Consider the following 17,648-nt stretch of genomic DNA (forward strand, 5'->3'; position numbering starts at 1 on the left):
ATCAAATGTAGCACAGTAATCAAATTTCACCACAATTATATAGAGATTTTGCTGTAAATATATCCTGGAAAGTTGAATTGGAAAATGTTACAGCTTGAAATATAACAATAACTGGGTAATGTCATTCCTTTCAAAAACTAGAATTTTAAAAAATATTTATGCAATATTTTTGAAGAAAGTAATTATTTAACAAATTAAATGAATTGTAATTACCTGATGTTTCTGCTATTTTCTTGACAGCATGAGTAGTCCATGTTGTGAAGTCTTCAGTGCCATCCTTTTTTGCATTAGATAAGATTTCTCCTTCACTAGGCCAGTGGCACATAACTCGGCCATTTTTTTTTAATAACCAACGTTTCGGCACTACCTGCCATGACTTATCATAAAAATACAAACCAAAAATACAAACATACATCAGAATCATCTGAAATATCTCTTGGTTCACTGTTTTTTGTAGCACTCGAGTGACTCGACTCAGCCGACTGTTCATCGGCAACGGTTTCATTCAAATTCTCCGGCCTCCGCCATCGACGAAATATTTACTGCATCACTCCTATCCGGTATAGCAGATTCACAAATTTTATCTGAATCATGATCACCAATGAAATGAGCCTTCCTTCTTCTCCGCTTTTGTCTATCTGATAGAGACTGGTATGGTCGTTTTCGTTTAGGCCTATCCATTGCACGTTCACTGCGCCACGGCTACACCTTAAACACCGAGAGGAAGAACGGCACGACGTTGTGAGGCTATTCCAACGGCCGGGGACCGAGCACTTTACCCGATACCAAGAATTTGTTTTAAACTAATTTTTCGAAGTCTTTTATATTTCGTGACATGGCACTTAATCGGATTGTAAAATTTTCAGAGATGATGTGACGTGGTTTATAGTAAATTATGACTTGATTTTAACCGTTTTTGATGATAATGCTTAGGATTTAGGGGAAAGCGGACACATCTTTATTACCCCAGATCGTGCAAAGTCGTTTCGTTGTCGTGAAGACGAAAACCATGTAATAATCTTAGCTTTGATAGTACAATTGAGAGATAGTTGGTTAATCATTAATAAATAATAGTACTAAAGTTGATATAAAAATAAATTTCTAACACTCCCGTACCAATAATGTGATCTAGAATTCTCAATTGGACACAATAACGCACTAAAAACGACGAGCAAAGGTAGTATCATGCCTGCAGTCCTCTCTTTGCATGCCATGTATCCTTTACGTATAGCATAACTTATAAATTAACATAAAACTGTAATTAAGTAGTCAAGATTTATAATGCTGTCATGTCTCGGAATCATCCTGATAGGTACGGCCTGCATATGCGCTTGGCTACAACTCCCTGCCGGGCGACCTTTCTCGCTGCGCTGCCACAGCGCCGTTGCCCAGCTCTTGCCGGGCGGCCGGAATTTATCCTTGTATCAGCCCAGGTGCAGCGCTGCGTTAGAGATAGATGGCCGGTTATTGTTTCACGGCTCCGTCCTGCTAAAGCGCGGCAGGCCCGTCCAAGAACGGCGCCGGTCTCGTCTCAGAATTTTAACTGGGTACGAGGGTATGTGGGGGTCTACCTCCCGCACCCCCATCCGGACAGAGCATACCGTTGCAGCAATTGAATACGAAGGCGCCAGTTTGAATCGAACCTTCAATCGATCAGTACGTAGTGATGAGTGTTCATTGCTCAATGCTTATCGAAAAGGTACTAGCCTATTATAGTTTTGTCTCATTCAGAGAGCTTTAAACAATTTGATGCTTTCAGAGAGCTTTAAACAATTTACCACGATCGCCCCAAGCTCGACGAGTAATTTCACAAGATTCCATTTCGGCGCTTATTTCGCTACGGCAACCGGAACCTAATGCGGACATAGAGCTTCTAATTTACCCGGCCATAAGAACTTGGGGCGTCCGTGTGCCAGCGGCTGACAGGTCTTCGAATTTCGATAGGGTATGTTCCACCTATAACCTGCTGATGGCAACCCTACCTAAAAACCCTTCTTCCACCAACAATTTACCAACTGGCACCGATGGCGAATCGAGCTATCAATGACCACCTCTCGAATTAGGTCTTTAAAAATTTTCCATTAGTTCTGAACCCAGTTCCTGTGCATTCTCAAATTGATCGGCATTCCTTTCAAATTCGATCAAGCATTTTAAGATCACGTCTACACATCAAGCATGGCAGTATAAGCAACAATGTCGGAAACGTAGTAGGAACAAATAATCACATTACCATACACAAATCTCGTGAGAAATCGCCATAAAGCAAACTTTATGCCTGCTCCAGTTGTGATCGATCTCAAGTCTCCCGCGCGTGAAACCAAGCCTCTTCCGCTGAGCCATCGGAGAAGACTTACGAAACGAGTCATTTTGAGAGGTTTAACTGAAGTTTTGCAAATTTTATTTCATCAATTATTATTAATAAATGCCACTAATGTGCTGATTAGATGGTTCCATTAACCACTAGCTGTTTACTCGAACACGTTACTATGGTCCATAAAACGATAGCTCAAAGAAATTCCGTTTATTATGTATGGAACTTTCTTTATTTATACATTATATCCTTTTTGAAAAAGGAAGTTTCGAAAGAGTTTTGACGAAATAATTTTGTGAAAAATAAGGAATGTTTAGAGGATGTATTTGATATAATTCGATAATTTTGAAATGTCAGGGGTGAAATTCTTTCCTCAATCCGTGCCGATATTTTTTCATACCCTAATAGATGGCTAATTATCGCGTAGGATTGATGCCGAGACCACTTTATTATAAATGTAAACTTTAAAACAAAATATTTATATGACGAGATGAAACAAGGCAAATAGATTCGTATGAAAATATCGCACCAAATTTAGGTTATAGGTCGGGTGAACATGAAAATACGGATTTGAAAAAATCGGAATCGGATCCTTTAATGAATGCATGTATCGCGAAAATGTTTCTGTTATCCCTTCGCTTTGGACAGTTTATATCAGGGGCAGTTTAGCAAGTTCCCAGTGGCTTCACTTAAGCATAAAAAATGTATGATCGTCTTGCTACCGACGTACTTAAGGCTCGCTAAATTTTTCGAGAAATTTACTTCAATCTGTAATCTAAGCCAAGCACACAGAACGAAATAATGATTTTTTCTTGATCTGGAATAGCCCGGTCGTCAGACCCTAATGACTTCTTTCTACGGCGGGCAAATTACAGTGACGAATTCCTTCGTGTATTGCGGTGGCTTGCAAGTGATATCGGTGGCTTACAAGTGATTTGCCTGCAACTTGCCATCGATGATTCACATAATATAAATTATCGGTTATTCATCGATGATGTATAGCCACCTACCTATATTCACCACCATCTCGATTTATTGTTTTTTACTGTCGATTGTTGACAGACGTGGCCACCCATCGTTACGCCACCTTTAATCTACATTTCTACCTATAACCATCGGTGCGTCACACTTTATTATTATTTGAATAGTAAGGAATCTTCATCGCGTAATGGCATTCAGTAGTTGGCGCTAGAAATGTTACAGCTGCATCCACTATTGCATTGAGTACTTCATCTGATTATAATTGATCGAAAAACTAGGTATTTCAATTGTATTTCTAGTAGGAGAATTAAGATTGACTTTTTTGTAAGAGATGCTCAGAGCTTCACCTTCTGTTTTCAGTTCATTCCAGGTCACTTTAACATTATAATAGAGTTTTTGATATTATATAGTTCAAACAAATTGCCTCTAGTCATATATCTCGTCATATATCCAAACTACCTCATAGCAACTCTGTAGTGCCATGTACAGATAACACATGGATTGACATTGACTCACGGTGGCCCAGTACGGAGCGCCCATTTGCAGGGCCGCTCCGTCACTCCACTGCCAGACGTTGTTAGCCGACAAGTTGGTCGCCCCTAACCAATAGCCGTTGGCGTAGTCAGATGAGTCTGATGGAGTGCAACGTTAATAGTTAACATTCATCGTTGACAAGATCCTGTTGGAATGACAACCCAGTTAAAATTTAGGGCAGGGAATAGAGCAGGCCGTCGCCGGCTGCAGAGCCGACGTAGAAACGCGACAGAGCAGCGATAGAGCAGAAATGTCCGCTTTAGAGACGATATCACCAGCCGCGTATCAGCGCTAATTAGCTTCTGAGTACCTGCCCAGGTGTGCTCTGTCCTGCCGTCACGCAGCCCTCACTGAGCACCGCCTGCTCAAACCTGCCCAACGCCTGCTCTGGGGCGGCTCTGGCAGTGTACGCGGCAGTTACGCGTCACCGTTTGTCAACAACGATTTAAAAAAAAATTGTTCCTTCTCTGAGATCACCTAGACTTCTCTCTTGCAATGACAGGTTGTATTGACATTGGTTACTGACATTCTCATCCTATTAACTTTAGCAACGTAATTTAGAATCTAACAAGTTCAATTATCGAGGAAATTTACACATCAAATTACTCACCGTTATGAACTATCTGCAAACGTCGACTGAAGCTCCGGGATTCGAACGCAGATTCTCCGCGTCGTCCTCCACGCCTGTACCACTTGACCGCGCGGACACCCTACCATGCTAGGCTCTATGAACTACTTTACTATAATACAGAACAAATGACTCGCCATCATTTAGCAAATCGAGGAATAGCTATATTTGTGGTTGAACTTGATAGATATTATTCATAATGCACTAATTTTAAAAAATGAACAAAGTAGCCATTCGTATGATCCCGTCAGTTAGATGTAAGTGAGTATTAGAGCTAAATTTGTGTAGTAATTTATATTATTGCATTAGCTTCATGTCATTCGATAGTTTGATAGGAAAATTAACAACGTACGCAAATCATCAGTCTACTGAAATCGCAATTTCTCCAAGAGTTTTCATGCAAAGAAAGCGCCAAATAAATTCACCATATCTTTAATGAAAACGTTTCGGAGACCAGAACCGGAACCCACGGAAAGTCGATCAATTTTATGAACCGATGATGGTGCTGGTTTACACATTTTCATTGAAAATATGGTGAATTTCTTTGGTATTTTCTTTGCTCTAACATTGACTGTTATATTAACGCGTTTTCTGTATATCCATGTTAGAAAACTTTCTCATGATAAACTGATTGATATCTCGCTTTAGGTAAGCGTGAATGACCTTCAACGTTTCTGTTAGAGTGTTAAAACTGGAAGAGCATATAAAATTCTTACGTACTTCGAAGTATTAAAATACTGACGTGAAATAAATATCACAAATGGCACCGGAAATTGGCTCAAAATATCGTGCTATGCGAATGAACTAGCTAGATGGAGAATGAAGTTCATTCTCCCGTCACTGTTTCCAACCCCTACCACTCCTCCCTCTCTAAAAACCCCCCCATGCACGGCCTGCTTGCTGCACTGTACAGCCATCTGCCGGGCAATCCCAAGTACCAGCGCTAAAACAGCGCAGAGTTCCGTCCCTGCCGAGCTGCTAGAATTTTGTCTCTATATCAGCCATGGCGCAGCGCAGTTTTAGGGATAGATGGCCGGTTATAGTTTTACGGCTCCATCCTGCTAAAGCGCGACCAGCCCGGCTAAACCCGGCGCCGGTCTCGGCTCAAAATTTTAACTGGGAAGGACCTGTTGTCCACAGGACAGTTTCTTGTGATTGAATAAGTCATGCAGTGAAACACTGGTATAGGTTGGCATGCCAACTTACCAATTTTCCAAAAATCAGCGAAGAGGCATGCACATCGTTTGTCTAATGATAATCGAGTCATAATGATATTGCAAGAAAGTTAAACAGAAGTCGAATTACAGATGAATTATATTTGCTGAAATTCCTGTCCTACTAAACATCAAGTTGATTCAGAGGAAGAGACTTTTTACTGAAATTCACTTCTAACTTATGAGGGTCGACTTACAATGTTTCCAAGATGACAAATACTTTGATAGCAGACTTTTTTAATTATAAACTTTTAGTGACTTTAACATGATTCCTGTAACACCTTACATCCATCGTTAACATAGGTGGCGACATCAATGAAGGAGGCACAGTCTTTAAGCACAGGCAGCCTGCCGAAGTGCTGGTAGCAGTAAGTGACCGCGTTGTCGTGCGTCAGATATCCACCAGTGGAACGGTGGATGCACTTGCGCCCGACTACCTCATAGCCATCAGGACATTCGGCTACAACAGCGCCTGCCATATGAGAATTCCAAGTTGATAATACAATCAATTTGGCATGCTTAGGTGCGTAAATTAAACGAAAACTTTATCAATTGGAACAATAGACAACCAAGGAATGGTTTAGGGTTATTCCATGTCAGGGGAACCAAAACTGCCCACCTGACAATCCAATTTTGATGAATGATCACACATATTTTAGTTCAAAATCAACCCGACTTTGCGAAAATTTCAACTTAAAATACGAAAGCTTTTGCAATTAATGGCCCTCAACGGAGGGCGGTGAAAATGTCCCCGAAGGCCTGTCGCTTATTTTCAATTTCAGGTTACTATTGTGGCATGTCTATGCTAGCCACTGATTTGAAAAATAAGTTGCCTGTAGTTTTCAAAAGGTGCTTCTAAAAATTTGTTTCAAACGAGTAGAAACAATTCATAAGTTCATTGTCCTGTCCAGTCTATTGTCAACAAAGGTAACATTGTACACATAAAATATTGACATATAAATCACTTTGATTTTTCAGTGAAAATTATTTATATAAGCTAATAGAAGCCTCTGATCGAGCCATTTTTCAACAATGTTTGAACACTACACTAAATAAGTTGCTGTATCGCAATTTTGTTGAAACAGCATTTATTAGAAAGAAAAAATTATGTACTATAACATACGCTTATTCTATCTATGGACAATAATAATAATTAATTATTCCAGCTACTGCTAATATTTATAATAAAATGCATTCCTCTTAATTCTGGGAATAAAATTAATTCCCGTTCATTCCGGTAGACTATGTAGCTGCCTGTGGCAGCTTTCCACTTTTGACAGTGTTAATTTACCTGTATGAAATAAAAGACTCGACCCTGAATTATATTGAATGAAAATAAGCATTAATAAATTAGGAATTCTCCAACAAGTAAGGAGGTAGGAAAACAACTGAATTGACTGTCAAAAAGTAGACGAAACCTCTTGAAAAATTATGCCCTCCCAAAATTGAAAAATGAAAGCGAAAAAGAAAGTAGCGAATTCATGCACGTTTCGCCAAAGAGCTGTCACGTGCATATGGGCATCTAAACACAGTATTCTACTGCCTTTTGCAATGTAGAATCTAATTCAAAAGAAATTCTTGTCGTTCCAATGTAGTGCAATAATGAGCCAAATGCAGCATTTTTTAAACTAAGTTTTCTTCCTTTGCAAGAAGTACTCATGGCTAGGATTAACATATGTTATAGTGTATAATTTTCTCTTTCTAACCAATCTGTTTCAATCAAATTGGTTTAGTGGAACTTATTTAGTTTTGTGTTTAAACATTGTAGAAAAATGGTTCCGAGGATTCTATTAGCAAGGTTAGGTGATTTCTACTGAAAAACCGAAGCAAAAGACTGTGGAAAACCTACCCTCAAAAGACTGTGCAGAAATCATGGAGATTGATAGATTTTCCTCTGATCTACAGGGCACTGAACTTATGAATTTTTCTGCACCTTTGATTTTCGAGCAAGTTTGACCTTATTCTACTCAAAAATATTAACAACAAACTATTTAGAGAAAATTTATTGAAAGCACCATCTCAAGTCCCGCAGACATCTCAGTTTTCAAATCAGTGGCCAGCACAGATATGCCACAGCAGTGACCTGAAGTTGGAGATTTTGTGCCCCGTGATCGGGACATTTTCACCACCTTTCTTTTGAGGGCCCCTAATTTTAGAAGGTATTCATATTTTGGGCTGAAATGTTTTTCAAAGTTGGTTTTAAACAGGATCAAACTTACGGTATGCATAAAATTTCGTCAAAATTGAAGATGGTTAGCTGGGGCACAATTTCATAAGTGGTGCACTTTACATCGAATGATGCTTTACTAATTTGAAAGAAATTATTGAACATTATGAAAAATTTTATGAAATCAGCCAGAGTTGCAGAATAATTTTTACTGGTTTCATTTATTTCATGGTTTAACAGTTATTTGGCTGTCATTTGACTACACTCATACCATAATAAGCAGACACTAACAAGAGCTGGAACTCCTTACCAACGGCTGACACTTCACCTAATGGTTGTTTTAATTCCTATGCAGAAGACACTCACCGATGATGAACAGTAGTAAGCAGATGATCGTCGACGGAAACATCCGGGTGGTCCTAGGGCAGTATAACTCTAAATGAAACATGTTGGAAGGTTATATACAAACGAAAGTCAACAAGTTTATGAAGCCTCTTGAAGGAAATGTATGCTAATGAGAAATATCATCAAGTATGCAGCTGTTTGGTCTGATAAGTTACCGTATTTATAGCGTGCACAGCAGATTGATGTTTCTCGGAGATTCACTGATTGCACGATAAGGTCAGGTATATTCTCATAGCAACAGCTATTCTAGGCAAGTGTTTTGAACGTGACATGTGCTTTGGTTCGTACATATACTCGGAAATGTCAATGTTTTCGAGAAAACTATTGACATGTTAGCTGTCTAAAAATATGAAACCAAAGGATAAGTACCAAAAGACATGATAAAAGAGTTTTCTTGTTGATGGTTACGGTTCGTTAGCATTCATTGTGGCTGCAGAACAAAATTCAGGAATCAGTACTATTGGATTCATTTACAGAGAAAATAACGCAATAATCAAACAGGAATAATGATGAATCTTTGTAGTTAAGGAACCGCAAATACGATACGAGTACAAGTGCATAATGGCGGGAGTATTGATACCACTTATATGAATAGAGCTTGCGCGGGAGGAAGTTCTAACCCAATATAATTCTGACCTGCCGAAGCGGACCGGCAAAATGATTAACAGATGAGAGTTATATGCTACAACTACATAGTTCACTTAGAACTTATTCCAAAATATAAGTTGCAACAGAAATAACATAAAAGTTCAAGTGGGCTGTAAGGCTCACCAGTCGAGTCTAATACCGAGTCTACCCAGTTAAATTTCGGAGACGAATTCTGCGCCGTTGACGGCAGAAGAACAGTTTAGCAGCAGCATTGCAGCAGGAATCTCAGGACACTGTCCCTTGTTAAAAATCGGGACAGGGAGCAGCCGCATATTGGCTGGAATTTCACAGCGTCATATATATAGGCAACGGTTTGCCGTCCGTGTCCGTGTCGAGGCAGGGTGAGAGCAGGATATCAATAGGGGTGAATTGGGGTTTGGTAAGAAGTGGGAGAGAGAATGAGTTTCTATGTTGACAACGAGTTTACTGAAACGTTTTGTATACTATATTTATTGAAATAGCATCGCAACTATACGTCATAACAATGACAAAGCACATACAAACTTGTTCACGATTTGTACTTCATATTATACGGTGGCAACTGAATGTATTAAAAAACTTTTTTGTCAAAGAATAGATAAGGCATAGACGAGGAATTGTAACGTAAAGAAGTGGGAGAGAGAATGAGTTTCTATGTTGACAAACAACATTTTCACATGTGAAGTTTATCATATAATACCATATTGTATTTATAATGATCAATCTTCCTCCTGAAAAACTCTGATATACTGGAATAAATCAAACAGTTCGTTACAGATTATAAACTTTAAATATTGATCAGAAATATATATCAAAAATATTCCGAATCAGTCAGTANGCGGCTACTCTTCTACGTCTGCCACCAGAGGCACCTCTGTGCGTGCATGCGTGACAACCTCGTACAACACTGACAGCATTATCGCAAACTTGAATAGACGGTACCTTGAAGAAAATGTATGAAAAATGTTGGTTTATTTTGAAAACTACGGGGCCTAGTTGGCATACGGTGACTGCAGAATTGTAGTTCTGTTGATAAATTGCATGGTATTCAATTACAAATTGCTGGCATGGGGTGAAATATATTGTTCAGAAGTGTCGACTCGTCACCTAGCCGGAAATAAATAAATGGTCTCCAATTACGAATTGCTGGCACGTGGTGCAAGATAGTGATAAATTTTAAGTCGGTGAAATAGCTCTCAGCTGTTGTAAATACCTGTATTTCGTATTTTTTTAAATTTTTCAATGTCGAGATGTAGTGGCCTACATCAGTTCTTCTCGTTTGTTAAATGTCGTGTCTAGTAAACGTGATAGCTCATGCTGTATTCTTTGGTATTAGATTAATAATCGAGTATGAATTTGATCATCAATTTTTTTTATTTATTTTATTAAATGTGTTTTTTAATCAACGCCTTACTTTATTGATTTTTATGAGGGTTTCTCGATTTACAATTAATGTGTTGATAAAAATGCCAAATGAAAATCAGCCATAGCCCATTCTTATCTTGATTCAGACATTAATTTGAAGCTGTTGAAACGTATTACCTTAACAGATAGGACGGGTGAGGTAACGCTGAACTTAGGTTGATATTAGTTCCTCGTATACGTTTCGATTTGAATGGAAGAATCTTCCTTTCTTGCATCGAAGTATAAAGATATGATTTTCGCGACTTCGGTTAATGGGGATTTATGAATTTTGTGGTTAAGGAAGGATATAACCATCGTTAAATCTCGTTAAATGACTTATGATCGAAGACTCCTGCATTATTTGTGTTTATCCTAGTTTTACGCTTTGCTCTGCCCTTTGCATTATTGATGTGTGTATATTCAGTGTCTTAACATGTTGCTGAGTTTTTGTCAGAAATCAAATAGTTGTACCAGAATATAGGATAATGTTCATTAATGTGTTATTGATAATTGAATGATGCATAGAGCATAAAGCCCTTAGCATATCATACTCTAAGCGGCGTTTCTGCCATCTATCTTTTTTTTTTTTTGCATAGGTGATGTAAATGTGTAAAAAATTTAGAATAAACGTTTAATTGCGTGGACAGAATTCTTTAGTTATCCCCGAAAGAAAATAAAATGAGCCTGAAGAGAGCAGGTATAGGGCAGCGTATAGGGCGTGTCGGCAGTAAGTGAGCCGGAGCCCGGCAGGACTGATTCGTTGCAGCCGAGCTCCAGCGCCAAAATAAGGCCTTACGCAGAACGTTTTGGGCCCCTTAATAAGCGGACATCCTTGCTGGATTCCTGCTTGCCTCATGCTTCTATCATGCTCTTGGTTCAGCGCCGGCCTAGCTCCTACACTGCTTCTAATTTTGACTGGGTAGCGTTGAAGTTAAAACATCGATAATGAAAGAAAAAGGGTATTTAAGAAAGTGGGGCAGACATACGCCCTAACACGTGTGTAAACCAGTTTATATTACAGAACTTAGCAAGGTTATAAACTGGATTATTCTTGAATAATGAACTACCATCACAAGAATTTCATCCTGCAATTGCTTGCGACTGGTGTTTAGAACTGTTACCTGAACGGCACAATTAATTTTTTCTGTGAACGCCATCCTTCGACACCTTTCTGTCTTTTTTGATAATATATAGTAAGATTTGAGTTCACATCTCTTTTCATTGGAAGCGATTGACCATACATTTTCTCTGTCCTGTCTAATGAACGACATCGCATGCCACGTCTAGACGCCATCAACTCTATTGCGCTGCTCAAAGTAATTTGGCTTTAACAGAATATTGACTATAGCATCGAATTGCCAAAAGAGTCGTTCGAAAATTCATCTCTATGAGTCAAATTTTCATCAGCAACTCAGCAAAATCTTCGGTCGCATTCTTATCGAGTGCAAACACTGGTTATAGCTCCTAAGAACAACTTAGCACTCCTCAATACTAAATGTACATTAATTGTTGCGTAGCGTTTGCTTCGTTATGAATGTGAGATCATGATATTCCTTATAATCTCACGTGAGAATGAATGTGAGATTATTAGGGATATCATACTATACATATATCCACTATTCCCTAAAATCGAATGCCTTTTTAATCGGATACTTTGCAATCGGAAATAACTAACGGGGGTAGAATTCTTTGTGCTTCCACGTCGCTGTAAATAATAATGGATATGCTACCGTATCAGACTAAGTGTGAAAACCTGCCAGCAAAACAGAAAACACAAAGTCGCTCCCACCTTCCACCTAAGTTGACCCTGTTTCAACCCCTATTTGCCTCCGGTGTTGCCAGTGCACACTACCTGTTCTGCGTTGTACTTTGTTTGATTTAAGGTTAGAAAGAGGGATAGCGTTCACTGTCGTATCTTGTGCCGTTGAAATTGGAATTACTGAATATAGTGGTATTATAGTCATTTCTAGAGCTCCTACTTGCATTTAATTTGGATCATTTGTCTCTAATTTCATTGTCTTGAACTTCAGCCTCGACAGTTCAAGAGTGACTGCACTGGTGTCCAAGTTTTGTCGTTTCGAGTTCAATAAAAAGTATTAGCTGTTACATTTTGGTAATCCTGGCGAACGCTGACGAATAAAAATTATTAGCTGTTACATTTTGGTAATCCTGACGTATTAACTGACATTTTTTTATTTATTCACAGAATCATGTAAAGAATACGCCGAGTTTTTTTGACTATCGAATAAATAATTTTCGACGACGAATGAATCATTTTTCGGCTATAATTCCTAATCCTAGTTATTCCAAACAAAATTACAATTCACGAATATCACAACACAAATTTAAATATCACAATATAACTATTTACAAATATCACACGCAAATTCACATGTCACAATAACTATTCACTAAACATTCAACATCAGTGAAGCGCTAAGTGCTTCACGACTGACAGAATGAAAGTGATGAGTATCGGTTGATCAGTATGAACAGGCTTCTTCTCTACATGAAAATGCTAGTAAAATTGACAGACAAAATCCTTAATTATAATAATGAGTACAATTTAAGAGAACAAATAATAGAAATAACTGTTGAATGATCGCAAAAAATTGCCAAGGAAAATCACGGTACAAAAATTAGTGACGCATGAGGCGCGGCTACACCATGTTCAGCTGCTAGTATACAATAAACCACGATTTGAACACAGCTCAGGCTATGGACGTTTCGGTCTTACCACGAAAACAGCGTTCGTCATGATTACCAAATATCTACAAGGAATAAGAGGAATAGATAGGTTATGTGAGAAATAATTAACAAAATTTAAGAAAAATAAATTAATGACCTCAATTTGCTGAGACTTCAAGTGTTTCACCACCACGTAGTTTCAGTGCAAACTTAAGAAACTGTAACGAACTGAGACGCAACCCAGGACTTGACTGGCAGTTCATCCACACTGTTAGAAAAAACGGGCGAAAAATGTGCAGTGCACGTTTGTTTTCGAAGTTCATTAACCGTAATCCGATCATTCAGGTTATTTACCGTGGTTTGTTGGACTTCAGAGGTAGATGGCGCCACAGTCATCGGTCGAGTTAATATCTAGACGCCATCTTGAGTGGAAGACATTGCTCATGAGCTAAATTTATTCAAATTATTATTGTTGGTTTATACTAATTTTTGTTGTTGGCTGTGATTTTTGTACCAATGAAATGGTATCGTGTGTTATTCGATTGAGTTGCTCATGTTTGTTCTCCTATTCTTTGAGTTTTAATACTTTGAGTTGCGTTGGTTCGTTCCACATCAGTCGATTGCTGAACTCTTCTATAGACTAGAGCCAGATAGTGATGCTTTACACCGAGGTCGAGGAGAAACTCCCTGTTATGTATTAAATTTTGATACTTTCAGGATATAGTGCTTTTATTCCTGTGGAAATCAAATAGTTTTTATTGACATTGAGGGCTTTGTCGATTTGACCGCAGTAGGGAGGGCCGGAGGGGTTCGACCTGGCGAATGCGGAATGGTGACTTCAGTCAGTTACTCAGTTTTGTGACAATTTGTCGTTGACAATTTACACTGCTCTGCTCATAAAGTAGTTTTATGAGAGGTAACAAAAATGAGCAGGTCTGAATATCATATTGTATTGGAATTTTTGCAAGTGAAGCTTCCTTTTGAATGAAACCTTGCTGACTGTGCTGACATTTTTGTTTCAACATGTGAGACAGCTTCTTGAAATATAGATTGCTCATCAACCCTAGAATTCCACTGTGATTTAGTCTCTTTTACAGTTAACCAGTGAACTAACTAACCTAACTTGGTTTATATGTTTTGTTTACATCAATTTTATTATTTTTATATGCCAAAACTTCAGCATATTGTTGCACAACTTGAAATATGGATCTGATCACCCATTAGCCCATGCCCAGGGCATGGGCTAATGGTGATCAGATCCATATTTCAAGTGATGCCCATCACCAACTTCTAAACATTTATGCTTTGTTACTTTAAATCCTGTGATCAGGTTGGAACTTGGAATCAAAATCACAGGTTATATCACAATTCGGGCAACTTGGCTGCCCTGAAACAAATTTTGTCCACTCTTCAATAAGTGAAGCATTCAGTATTGTTACTATGTAACCCTATTATTCTTAACATGATAATAACATGCTAAAATTACTAAGATTAGCAACAATAAGGGTTCAGTTATGAATAATAATTCACATTAATATTTTATATTAATTGTTCAGAGCTTTGACTTATGACGTACCATCAATTGGGATTGGCCCGCCAACCCTACCCCAATGTGGAATATTGGGCAGAAGTTTCCAAAAATTGATAATGAAAACAATTGTTTCATGGTTGATTTTAAAAAGCTGTTGGAAAAGTTAAGCCAGTTTTCATATTTTCTACCAAAGAAAATAGGAAAATGCCATAGGGATGGGTAAAATTGGCCAAATTCATAGGCGCTATTGTCCAATTCCAATTGTCCAATTGTTTCCACTTGGGAACCTCTGCCCTACCTTAGACATAGGAGAGAGGCTCTTTCAGTCATATATAGAAATAGAAGTGTTGAATGTATTGTCATATTAATAATAACAAATTTCTTATTTACTAATCAACTAGTCTGTTAATAAAGCAATATCATATATAATTAGTCACTAAATAAAGCAATATTTTATTCAGTCATATAAGCAACTTTCTGTCAATGCTTTTTTGACTGGAAAATGTATTGCTTATATAGTGACTAAATAACATTTTGCTTTATTAAAAGATTAGTTGATTATTAAAAAATTAATTTGTATTATTAATGAAGAGGTACATTCAACACTTCTATATTTGACTGAAGTAGCTGACTTCAAAACTCAAAGCTCCGAACAAGTGAGAGATGGTATTTAATTTATCTAAATTATTATTCCCAAATAAATCTTCATTGTTAATAATAATAGCAATTTTAGCATGATACAACTGATAGGGTAAAAATAAGGAATACGGTACTGCACAAAATGGAAATGTGGATTCAGTTTGTTTAAGAGCATCCAACATGTTGACCTAAAATATGATTCCAGTATTTAAAATACTAGAGTATAAATATCTAAAAATTGGCTATGGAATAATTGTGAGGATAAGATACAAATTATTTTATAATTGTTGAAGTTTTTGCAACTGAAATTCATGCAAACTAAATCCATCAAACAAGTTAAGTTAGTTTCTAAAAATTCTGTTTAGTTCTTCACTGCACAGGTATATCTGTAAAAAATGTAATAATATTTGTTTTGTATATATATTGGTGTTTCACAATTAAATATTAATTCCATTATTTATGTGCTCCCAATCAAATCAGAAACACAGCTCCATTTTCTATCTGAATTAGCCCCAGCTCATCAGTTTCCCCAAGTATGCCTCATTTGAGGACATTTCATTTCTTGCATAAAAACCCGCATTTGAACACACGTCTGCATTGTTAATCCATGTCTTATCATTTTATTGTATCATTGCTAGCCACAGAATCATTGCTGTTTCTGTCATTTATCCCTTATTTCAATTTCAAAAAAAAACTAATTGAAAAATTTGTCAATTAGGCAAATAATTTTTAAATTTTACATAAAAAATGAAAACTAAATGCACCAAGGCTCGAATTAAGAAGAACCCAGCAGCATTTCAGCCTGGAAGTCCAGACATTTTGAGTGCTGAAAACCATCCAAGAGTCTGGAAGAGTCTTCTTAAACAATTAAGTGAGTATTGATTACCTTGCACAATTAAAGTTGTTATATTATTTTATGCAATGCTTTACCCATAGAATATGCTTTCAATTAAAAGCTTATGTGTATTGCATTGTGATTGTATTTTCTATCAATGCGTGCTGAATTAAACTTCTCTAGCAGTATAGTTAATTTTATAATTTATCAATTAAATTACAAATGTTGTACTATGGAGCATTAGTTAGCATAATTATTTACAAGACAATAATTATTTTCCAGCTGAATCACCTGCTGAGCCAGCCATGGGAGTGGAGACAGAAGGTCCCCTACAAGAAGTATTGCAGTACTTACTGCACTACTCTGCCTCATCATTGCCATCATACTTTGACTTGTGACAGGATTCATTAGAAGTGAAGTTGAAGGAGCTGAATCGTCATGTGAGCTTTTCATGAAAGATGCCATATGACCCATGCTCTTTCTGTCTTGGGCGAGTTGTCTCAATTTTAATTTAAAGTTTAAAAAATTTTTCTTGGTTTATTTGCTGCATATTGTCAAAAATATCACTAATTTATCGACACTATTTACTGAAAATCAGTTGAGCTCTGAGAAAAAATATGCTAGTAAACTGTCGACTTGGTTCTGCGTCAATATTTGGATAATATTTTGCTTTAATGATTAAAACAGATGGTGATTGTATTAATTCCATATTTTGCCTCTTCAGGACCGCCATTAGTGCACGCAGAGCAGCGCTGTCGTTCCATAAGCAAATGCGAGGTGTCGAGCCTCGTGGACGGACTGGTGACGCTTCTCGCTTCCCACTACACCACAGACGACGAAAACCTGAATGCAGTCAGCGCAGCTGTGATATCTGAAGAGGTTTGTGATTCCCTCTGTATATTGAGGATCGGCAGTTTCTGCTTCATTAACGTATTTTAATGTGTCTTTAAAGTCAATTTCAGGCATTTAAAACTTTAATTATTTGGGCATAATCGCAAATTGAACAAGATAGGCATTTAATGAGTTCAAATATTGATAAAACGAATCGAGGCGCTGATTTCACTGCTAATTGAGTCAATAGCTCTCACAAATGTGCTCATCCAATCTACTGTTCATGATACATTGGTCATACTAAGGCCTCAGGTCCTCCATTCATTGATTTGAAATTCATTGTTGTCCTTTTTCCAGGTGGAGGCTCCATCAGTTTTTATAAATGCAATTATTTTGAACTAACTTAAATAATTTTTGCAGGTATTCTACGAGCCAAAATTCTCCATCCACAGGAGTGCATCCAAAAGTGACCACGAGGTGAGGTGTCGACTGGGAATGTCTGCTGTTTGGCCCGACTGCGGCGGAACCTACAGAAGCAATGTGGCACGCAGCCTGGGTACCCCCACGGCGAAGATTCTGCTGAGTTCCTGGCACGCGCCCTCCAAACCCTGTCTCTTATACACATCTAGATGTGTATAAGAGACAGGAGGCATGCACATCGTTTGTCTAATGATAATCGAGTCATAATGATATTGCAAGAAAGTTAAACAGAAGTCGANCCTTATGTCTCGCTATGTCTTCTTATGTGTGGCTATGTCGGATTACAATAGTCTGTATGAAAGAAACTGTAGGAAGCCGTAAAGTACAAAACGGGCGTACCGTTTTCGTGCAGGAAAACGTTCCCGTCGTTTAA

At 37.8% G+C, this 17,648-nt stretch overlaps 2 protein-coding genes across 3 annotated transcripts; one reads left to right on the forward strand and one right to left on the reverse strand.

Annotated features, from left to right (window-relative positions):
• Positions 1–3,555: 3,555 nt before the first annotated feature.
• LOC108673739 lies at positions 3,556–8,554 on the reverse strand. Of its 2 annotated transcripts, XM_047881001.1 has the most exons (4): positions 8,396–8,554; positions 8,202–8,254; positions 5,955–6,140; positions 3,556–3,924 (listed from the first exon to the last, which is right to left on the reverse strand). In XM_047881001.1, exons 2-4 carry the CDS (start codon positions 8,242–8,244, stop codon positions 3,719–3,721), a joined length of 435 nt encoding a protein of 144 aa, XP_047736957.1. In that variant the 5' UTR covers positions 8,245–8,254; positions 8,396–8,554; the 3' UTR covers positions 3,556–3,718. The 2 variants fall into 2 exon arrangements, with proteins under 2 accessions (XP_047736957.1, XP_018017096.2); XM_018161607.2 differs by lacking the exon at positions 8,396–8,554 and having other exon boundaries at positions 8,202–8,357.
• Positions 8,555–16,429: 7,875 nt separating this feature from the next.
• LOC108673740 lies at positions 16,430–17,434 on the forward strand. The gene is made up of 4 exons (XM_018161608.1): positions 16,430–16,454; positions 16,689–16,843; positions 17,216–17,325; positions 17,356–17,434. The coding sequence occupies exons 1-4, from the start codon at positions 16,430–16,432 to the stop codon at positions 17,432–17,434; spliced, it is 369 nt and encodes a 122-aa protein (XP_018017097.1).
• Positions 17,435–17,648: the final 214 nt, after the last annotated feature.

This window comes from Hyalella azteca, unplaced genomic scaffold, assembly GCF_000764305.2.
Source record: "Hyalella azteca isolate HAZT.00-mixed unplaced genomic scaffold, Hazt_2.0.2 contig6790, whole genome shotgun sequence".
In the NCBI taxonomy this organism is placed as follows: domain Eukaryota; kingdom Metazoa; phylum Arthropoda; class Malacostraca; order Amphipoda; family Hyalellidae; genus Hyalella; species Hyalella azteca.